This window comes from Palaemon carinicauda, chromosome 21 (genome assembly GCF_036898095.1).
Source record: "Palaemon carinicauda isolate YSFRI2023 chromosome 21, ASM3689809v2, whole genome shotgun sequence".
Lineage (NCBI taxonomy): Eukaryota > Metazoa > Arthropoda > Malacostraca > Decapoda > Palaemonidae > Palaemon > Palaemon carinicauda.
This window is the reverse complement of record NC_090745.1, coordinates 16495620-16506125: the sequence shown is the minus strand read 5'-3', so window position 1 is coordinate 16506125 and position 10506 is coordinate 16495620. Positions and strand designations below refer to the sequence as shown.

The 10506-nt window shown below is 38.9% G+C and overlaps 1 protein-coding gene across 1 annotated transcript in view; it reads right to left on the bottom strand.

The window, feature by feature from the left end:
* Positions 1 to 782, bottom strand: part of LOC137614792 (uncharacterized) — a 764744-nt gene extending 763962 nt beyond the window's left edge. The window contains 1 exon segment of the mRNA XM_068344459.1: positions 1 to 782. This exon segment is cut by the window's left edge and continues 124 nt beyond it. Within this exon segment, the coding sequence (XP_068200560.1) occupies positions 1 to 404 (404 nt within the window). The 5' untranslated portion in view covers positions 405 to 782.
* Positions 783 to 10506: the final 9724 nt, after the last annotated feature.

Here is a 10506-nt window from a genome sequence, read left to right as displayed (position 1 = left end):
AGGAGAGATAGCCGTCGGCTAAGTTTCCTTCCTATTCCTTCGGAGTTTCCATCCTCTCCCCGAGGGCCTCCTGTCCCTCCTGCTCCCCCATGCAAAAGTAAATCCTTCATGGAGGCAGAGAGCTGTTGGCGTATGTCATTCGGGCTGATGGTATTAACTTCATCGAAGGATGTACCCACGGGGGATACAACCGACGAGAATAAATCCCTTGTGGATCCCGAGAGGCGACGGCGAAGGCCACTGCTTAATCGGGCCAACCTGTAGAAGCCGTCGCCATGGGCATCTCTTGCTGACTCCGAAAGGCGTCGCCGAAATCCACGCAAGGTCCTAGGGTCGTCGTAGGTCCAGCGTGCCCTAGGGATGACTTCCGTCTTCCCAAGAGTATCTCTTTCGTTTATTTCCATTTTTATATATATTTTTATCTCCTCTGTTACAAACTCATCACAAAAACTCAAATTGCTTTGGATAACCTTTCATTGTTGTTTATTATTAATCCTCCAAATGCCTAGGAACTAGGCTAGGCCTATGATCTTCCATCATTTTATAGTTGCTTTATCCGTCATTATCAATTCGGCAATGTATGCCTACACTATAAACCACCTTTTTCTAACCGAAATAAAAGTAGTATAACAAAAACAAACACAATTGGGGATATTGTCAATTAATCTAGAATTTGCAAAGTACGCCACAACACTACGCGGAAACGAAAAAAAAAAAAAATCACCGCTATAACCACTCACACGAGACACGCGACGACGAGCTGGTAACAGAGAACCTCTCAGCTCGGCAGTCACATCGAGACTAACTACTGACAGTTTCTATTGGCTCTGGCTCAGGCTGACTTACAGTAAGACTTCTGTCTTTCTCTTCTTCTAAATTCAGTGGTTAATTCTCGGTTGGGTCCAGAGGAGCACTCCTCACACCCCCCCTCTGCCAGTATATATTTGAAGTATTAAAGATATATATATATATATATATATATATATATATATATATATATATATATATATATATATATATATATATATATATATATATATATATATATATATATATTATGTCTGAGGGGTTTGTTGTGATGGTTGATTAATAGCCTAATATTTCTTTATGGAAAAAAAATATTTTCATTTTTCCGGACAAAATATTTTATAATGTAATGGGGAAGATGTGTTATTATTACAGAATAAACCCCACTATTTTGTGTAAACCAAATATAAATATTGTACTACAATGTATATAAAGTTTTTTCAACAAAGAATAGAAGATAATAATATGCGCGAATACAATAAATGCACCTGCTTAACCAGGCTCACATTTACAAACCTGCTTACTGTCAAGCTTATTATTATTATTAATATTATTATTATTATTATTATTATTATTATTATTATTATTATTATTATTATTATTAATATTATTATTATTATCATTATTACTACTACTACTACTACTACTACTACTACTACGACCCTATTTGAAAAAGCAGGATACTATTAGCCATTCTCTAACCGGGAAAATAGCACAGTGTGGAAAGTAGAAAAGGAAATACATAAACTACAAGAGAAGAAACGAACACTCAAATTAAAATATTTCAAGAATAACAACATTAAAATGGATCTTTCATATATAGATTATAAAAACTTCTAAACAAGAAGAGGAAAAGATAAGGGTATAATCAGCTTTAATGAGAGATTTCATATGTTGACTGACAGTAGACAAATAAATTGCAGTAGTTCGTTGTTGATGTTGTTAATTAAGGACGATTTATATAATCCAATCAACCACATGTACTGGCTCATTATGTAGCCCTTTGCTTATCAATAGGGTGTCTTTATAGCTTTGAGCGTCTGCTTACGCCTTATCACAATGACTATTTGAAAATTCGTTATCAAACATGGATTTTTATTCTTAAGAAGCTTTTCAGTCTATATTAATCTATTTAAGTCCTTTTCTAATAATGTGCATATTGTGAACGTGACAACGTGTTCAACTTGTTTTAAATCAGAATTTCTTTATTTTGATTTATGAGATTTCAACCACAAGCCAAGATTCAAGAATCAAGAGAGCGGGATAAAGCAACTATAAAATGATGGATGATCATAGGCCTAGCCTAGTTCCTAGGCATTTGAAGGCCGAAAATTGGGTGCAGGGATGTTGCAAAGATAGATGCTTTAGAAATGCTTAAAGTTTTCCATGTAAGGTGCTGCTTACTTCATAAACTCCTTTAGCATATATATATATATATATATATATATATATATATATATATATATATATATATATATATATATATATATATATATATATATATATATATATGTATATATATATATTAATGATTTGACAATTATTCAGTAATGGGAAAAAGTGAAATTTGTCATGATTTTACTTGAAGTATTACCTGTTGCAATTTCTTTGAGTTATTGTCTAGGTATCAAAATGAAAATAAATAATTCATTAGCATATCATCTCCTACGCCTATGGACGCAAAGGACTTTAAGAGGATTCATTGGCTAAATTCATCAAAGGATAGCCAGTTCCTTGTGATTCGCAGTGCCTCTCTAACTAAGGCAAGTGACCCCTGCCGGTCTATATTAATTCTAATACGATCATTACAGGCATCAGGAGTAAAAGCCGAGAAGATATCCTGTCTATCGCCTTAAACCTAATCCGTCACCCTGCTGCCGGTGATTTCATCGAGATTTAGGAGGCATTTCCTCTACACCCAAAGTACTCCTTACTCCACCAAGTTGCTCATCCGCTTATATATAATATATATATATATATATATATATATATATATATATATATATATATATATATATATATATATATATATATATATATACACACACACATATATATACACATATATACATATATATATAATATATATATATATATATATATATATATATATATATATATATATATATATATATATATATATATATATATATATATATACACAATACTGCAGCTTACACCTTTCTCCATTTGAGAGGGTGGTGCCAGAGGGTATTCCCCTTCTTGATTTTAGCAGGTATTTACTGGGTGAGAGTTCTTGGTTTTTCTTGGTGGTCATCCATCCAGGTAGCCTACTAACCTAATATTGATGAACTTTACTGATCTTACAACATTTTGAATAATCTATATGGGAAGAAAGGGAGCTTATCTGAAAGGATTCAGTGTCTGAAGACATTTGCATAAGCTCAATTCCAGTTTTATTGCATGAATTTTTATCTGATTCTGCAGTTTGGCCATTCACCCATTACTTGGGCTAGTGTGTCATTTGGCACTAAAGGGAAACTGGGAGGAATATGCTGTTGCATTTTTAATAAAAATCTCAAAGATGCTAGACTAGAAGGTGAAAGATAGGATGCAGGATCCGAGGGTAAAGTATAGGGCAGCAAAAACCTTTAGTAATAACTACAATGAACTATGTAAGGTGCATTGACACCACTGAACCACCCTAACAAGGTTGATGCATTTTGATTATATGAAAATGATTACTCTTTTATTTCAGTTTTACATTGTATTTCATTAGGAGGCTAATTTCTTGGTAGATTGTTTGTTCCAATTTTTCCTTTTAAGAATAGGGCGTTCACTTTCAAGGTAAATAGAGACATTATCCATTTTCACAACTTCAATGATGTATATGTCTCATAAAGTCTGAAAAGGGTGTTTAGCTATGGTTGTTCCAAGAACTTACAGAGTAGTCTTTGGCTTCATTAATTTTGGTCATAAGACTGGTACGAGGTATCATGAAGTCATTCAGTGCCCATATGCAACTAGTGGGAAATCCCCCTATTACAGTATGAAGTAAATGTTTAGAGATTGGACAGGAAGATAGGAGAGCAAATGTATAGTATAAAGCAAGGAGCCAATGGAATACTTCAAAGATCCCTCAGTATTGCCTATGGTGCAATATTAATTATGGCTACATAACCAAATGATTCATTCTCAAAGCGCATAAATTTAACTGATACTGGTGCATATTCCACTGGATATCTAAAATAGTTTCAATCATTTCTTACTACTACTATACAGATTTCATTCCTTTACTGGATGAGTTGAATAAAACAATCTCCTTCTATTTCCTCGGTCATAGAATTAAATTTCTATATCTCCCTACACCTTCCTATGTATAGGAATTGGATTGCTTTCATTAGTGTTATAACAATATTCCTAGATTCATATACTGTACTTTGCAGTACTCTTTTCCAACTATCCTTTTTAGTTGGGGTGAAGAATCTATACTATGGATATCATAGTTATTATCATTTCCGAAGATTTCGTACAGGATAAAATGACCTAAGCTTTTGAAAACAATTTACAGGTATTTCTTTTTAGACAATCAATACTTTTTCAATACGTATAAGGAAGGTTCTCTCAAACTGTAAGTAATGTACGGCTTTGCTGGCAAAGACCACCATTCCCAGTGAATGTCAGGCCAATTGGTAAAGTAGCATCTTAAGTTGCACACGGTGTTATTTTTCTTTTTTTGGGGGGGAGGGGAGACCTAAGAACAATGTCTAACCTATACGATTTAATTTATAATTCTGGACCCAATGGTCCACAGCTGGGACATGGCAGGCCATTCAGTGTGTTAGCGCAATTGAGGGAAACCCCAGCTGATGCACTACTTTGTAACAGTTCAAAATGGTTAGACTGTAAGTCAGAAGAAAGGAAACAAAAACATGCATAAGACTAAAAAGTAGGTGTATCTAGTGAACATTAGGATGTTGTAAAGAACTCTAACTATGCCTACAGAGTACCACATTTAGTGCACAGGTAGCACTACCCTTTTATGAAGACAACCCACTACTCCCTCAAGTACCTCAGGAGTGTCCTCTGGTACTAAACATGTCACAATTGGTGTACAGAAGCAGATTCTCTTTTATAGCTAAAATTACAAGATTATTATGGTGAATCATGCTGGCAGCTACATCAGAGCCCATCAGATGTGCCAAATGAGTTGAGTGACAATACAATTTCATTTGGACCAAATGTTTCCTTGGAGACTTACAACAGCTTGCTTTCAATGTGAAAAACTGCAAGTACTGTATACATTGTACAGTACTTTATTGTATATTTTGTTCTGATTTACATATTTTTTCCCCATCTTTATAAATTTATGCTTTTGAAACTCTTCTCACGTTCTTATAAACCCTTTCTACTCTCCTAAAGTTTTTAAACTAGAACTTATTTTTACTGTACAGTAGAAATCCTTATGTAATAAAGAAAGAATTAAAATTGGAATGCTCACCAAAGAAGATATGTGCAGTACTAAAACTTGATTCACGATGATGATGATTAGCTTTTCCATACTGAACAATGTAGCTGATGACGAGATAAATGTAATGCTCAGCAAAGAGCATTGTTCTCTTCTCAAAACACCACTTCAGCCGGATCTTGTCAAGTAGTAGTCGTCCAGCCTTGTAAATTTTATTTTCGCTGAGGAAGCAATTGTGTCTTCTCTGTTTTTGCAGGTGAGGAACATAGTGATCAGCAGTTGCTAACACTGCCTTTTCAAATTCATATATACTAATGCTTAACGACAAGAAATCAATTCGTTCGGAGTGGCTTTCGTTTCATGAAAATTTTGTGTTATGAGTTACATTTTACATGTAAATCGCCTAATTCGTTCCAAACCCTACAGAAACACCACATTAAATCTTATAATAAAGTTACAGTATAACCACAATGAGATACTGCACAGCCAAATACATTTGAACCAATCAATATACCTGTTACTACCTATAAATTGAGTCGTTACTAGAACATAATGCAATAATAAACGTAAAATAATACTGTACAATAAATACAGTACAATACTGTACATATACAAAAGGTCGTAATGTGAGTCAGAAAATTCTTCGCATCTCGTTTCGTACCGTGGAAATTTCGTAAGCAGATTCTTTCGTGAGGAGAGGTATGACTGTACTCACTAGTGGATGGTTTGTCAGCAAAAGCATCTTCTCCATGTACTGAAGGTACTGTACTTACTGTTAGGGTTGAATCTTTTTGGAATTTATCAAACCAGCCCTTGGCATTCAATTCAGTTGATTTGCTGGGAGACATAGTAGATGGTCCAAGTTCAGGGTTGTCGTCACTCCTATCCATAAACCTGCTGTAGAGCTGTCCTCTTGTGTATGAAGGTGGTATCCAGTGCAATGTTCTTCTTCCTACAATCATTTATCTAAAGGGCTAATGAAGACCCCATCCTTACAATAGCCTTTTTGCAGGAAGCTACCACCATTACCACTGTCTTGTTTTTAAAAGTGACATCTGCTGTCATCCTTATATTCTTTTTGTCCTTTTTGATATAGCGAAAGGTAGGATTATCGATGGTGTAATGGCAACCTACGTCTGCATAGCTTCTCCAGTCTTTAAGCATGTTGAGGCGTTTCACTTTCTCTGCTATTGAAACAGTATTTTCCAGTATTGCTTAAAGTTAACTGCCCAAAACCTTAGAAGGTGCCGGACATTTGGCCAGCATCATAAAGCTTGAAAGAACTTCACAATTTCACACAATATTGTGAAAATAAAAAATACCACACAACACAGATGAAGTTGCGAAGCAATGTCTCTTACATGTGTAAAAGCAAACTGGATATCGTGGTGCACTGAATGCTGCTGTTGGCTTGAGAGTGATCCTTCAGTTGTTTACTCAAACAATGATCAAGATATGGAACAGCAACTCAGGTTGGTCATGTCTCATCTACTGGCCAGGAGTGTGCCGTGTACAAAACCATCCAGGCAAATTAAGCCACTACCCTACACTTCCCAATTTTAATTTTCCATACAGTTGTGCAATTCTATAATGTCATACTTTACTGCATTTTCATTTATTTATTTCCTATACTTTATTAATCTTAATGCCTAAAAATCTTAAAAAATTACGTAAATATATATCTGACACCAGAAGCCCATAACATAATGAGAAGTTCATGATATAGATTTGCTGTAAATATGTTATTTTTATTAATAAAATAAATTTTTGAATATACTTACCCGATAATCATGTAGCTGTCAACTCCGTTGCCCGACAGAATTCTATGGAGGGATACGCCAGCTATCACAATACTAGAAGGGGGTGTATTTACCAGCGCCACCTGTGGCCAGGTACTCAAGTACTTCTTGTTGACACCTCCTCAATTATTCCTCGGTCCACTGGTTCTCTATGGGGAGGAAGGGAGGGTCGATTAAATCATGATTATCGGGTAAGTATATTCAAAAATTTATTTTATTAATAAAAATAACATTTTTCAATATTAAACTTACCCGATAATCATGTAGCTGATTCACACCCAGGGGGGTGGGTGAAAACCAGTGTACAAGATTAAAGGATAGCTAAGTATCCCATATTTCATATAATCAGTTATCCACAATAACAATGAAATAATAAGTACCTGGTAAGGAAGTCGACTTGAACCGTTACTCTGCCTTTAATAAGATCGTCTTCCTTACTGAGCGCAGCGTTCCTCTTGGGAGGCTGAATCAACTCAAAGGTGCTAAAGTATACAGGGCTGCAACCCATACTAAAGGACCTCATCACAACCTTTAACCTTGGCGCTTCTCAAGAAAGAATTGACCACCCGCCAAATCAACAAGGATGTGGAAGGCTTCTTAGCCGACCGTACAACCCATAAAAAGTATTCAAGAGAAAGGTTAAAAAGTTATGGGATTATGGGAATGTAGTGGCTGAGCCCTCGCCTACTACTGCATTCGTTGCTACGAATGGACCCAGGGTGTAGCAGTACTCGTAAAGAGACTGGACATCTTTGAGATAGAATGATGCGAACACTGACTTGTTTCTCCAATAGGTTGCATCCATAACACTCTGCAGAGAACGGTTCTGTTTGAAGGCCACTGAAGTAGCCACAGCTCTCACTTCATGTGTCCTTACCTTCAGCAAAGCAAGGTCTTCTTCCTTCAGATGAGAATTTGCTTCTCTAATCAGAAGCCTGATGTAGTAAGAAACTGAGTTCTTAGACATTGGTAGAGAAGGCTTCTTGATAGCACACCATAAGGCTTCTGATTGTCCTCGTAATGGTTTTGACCTTCTTAGATAGTACTTAAGAGCTCTAACTGGGCAAAGTACTCTCTCCAGTTCGTTCCCCACCATGTTGGACAGGCTTGGGATCTCGAACGACTTAGGCCAAGGACGGGAAGGAAGCTCGTTTTTAGCCAAAAAACCGAGCTGCAAGGAACATGTAGCCGTTTCAGATGTGAAACCTATGTTCCTGCTGAAGGCGTGGATCTCACTTACTCTTTTACCTGTTGCTAAGCACACGAGGAAAAGAGTTTTTAATGTGAGGTCCTTAAAAGAGGCTGATTGGAGCGGTTCAAATCCTGATGACATTAGGAACCTTAGGACCACGTCTAGATTCCAGCCTGGAGTGGACAACCGACGTTCCTTTGAGGTCTCAAAAGACCTAAGGAGGTCCTGTAGATCTTTGTTGGAGGAAAGATCCAAGCCTCTGTGGCGGAAAACCGCTGCCAACAAACTTCTGTAACCCTTGATCGTAGGAGCTGATAGGGATCTTACGTTCCTTAGATGTAACAGGAAGTCAGCAATCTGGGTTACATTGGTACTGGTTGAGGAAAACTGCATTGGCCTTGCACCAGCTTCGGAAGACTTCCCATTAAGACTGATAGACTCTGAGAGTGGATGTCGTCCTTGCTCTGGCAATCGCTCTGGCTGCCTCCTTCGAAAAGCCTCTAGCTCTTGAGAGTCTTTCGATAGTCTGAAGGCAGTCAGACGAAGAGCGTGGAGGTTGGGTGTACCTTCTTTACGTGAGGTTGACGCAGAAGGTCCACTCTAGGAGGAAGAGTCCTGGGAACGTCGACCAGCCATTGCAGTACCTCAGTGAACCATTCTCTCGCGGGCCAGAGGGGAGCAACCAACGTCAGCCGTGTCCCTTTGTGAGAGGCGAACTTCTGAAGTACCCTGTTGACAATCTTGAACGGCGGGAATGCATACAGGTTGAGATGGGACCAATCCAGCAGAAAGGCATCCACGCGAACTGCTGCTGGGTCTGGAATCGGAGAACAATACAAGAGGAGCCTCTTGGTCATCGAGGTAGCGAATAGATCTATGGTTGGCTGACCCCACAGGGCCCAAAGTCTGCTGCAAACATTCTTGTGAAGGGTCCACTCTGTGGGGAAGACCTGACCCTTCCGACTGAGGCGATCTGCCATGACATTCATATCGCCCTGAATGAGCCTCGTTACCAGCGTGAGCTTTCGATCTTTTGACCAAATGAGGAGGTCCCTTGCGATCTAGAACAACTTCCTCGAATGAGTCCCTCCCTGCTTGGAGATGTAAGCCAAGGCTGTGGTGTAGTCGGAGTTCACCTCCACCACCTTGTTAAGCTGGAGGGACTTGAAGTTTATCAAGGCCAAATGAACTGCCAACAACTCCTTGCAATAGATGTGAAGTGTCCTTTGCTCCTGATTCCATGTTCCCGAGCATTCCTGTCCGTCCAGTGTCGCACCCCAGCCCGTGTCCGATGCGTCCGAGAAGAGACGGTGGTCGGAGGTCTGAACAGCCAAAGATAGACCTTCCTTGAGAAGAATGCTGTTCTTCCACCATGTTAGAGTAGACCTCATCTCTTCGGAAACAGGAACTGAGCCCGTCTCTAGCGTCATGTCCTTTATCCAGTGAGCAGCTAGATGATACTGAAGGGGGCGGAGGTGGAGTCTCCCTAACTCGATGAACAGGGCCAGCGATGAAAGTGTCCCTGTTAGACTCATCCACTGCCTGACTAAGCATCGGTTCCTTCTCAGCATGCTCTGGATGCATTCTAGGGCTTGGAAGATCCTTGGGGCCGACGGACAAGTCTGAAAAGCTCGACTCTGAAGATCCACACCCAAGGAGACAATGGTCTGGGATGGAACGAGCTGAGACTCCTCAAAATTGACCAGGAGGCCCAGTTCCTTGGTCAGATCCATAGTCCATTTGAAAATCTCCAGACAGCGACGACTTGAGGGAGCTCTTAAAAGCCAGTCGTCTGACGGAGCCGGACACAAGATCATGATACTGCTGCACAGTCTGTAAACTGTCAATCATGGGCAAGCGAGGAAGTACAGTGACAACCCGAATCTGTCTAGACTGTCTGGGTCGTACAGACAACTCCTTAACGGGTTGCTGAGGTTGCCGCACTGCGTCACAACAAGTCCCTTCTGTTGGTTGTTGAACGTCTTCCCCGTGACACATTGACTCCGTAAACAAAAAATCCTCTAACAAGGACTAAGCTTGGACTGCATGTCATGCAACACAGCTCAAGGTCTATGGGAGCAGGTGTGGTAACAGACGGGATTAGCGGCTGAAGTGTAACCATTACCTTCCCTGTAAGCATGTTATGCTTAAATAAAAGTCCATAAGAGGTTATGCAGCTAAAGGCTCCCTCCAAATGACAGAGTCCTCAAGGGAATATCAGAAGGAGGGAAAAAAGAACTTTCTCATCTACAGGGACCTTATCCTAGAAAAGCTAAGTT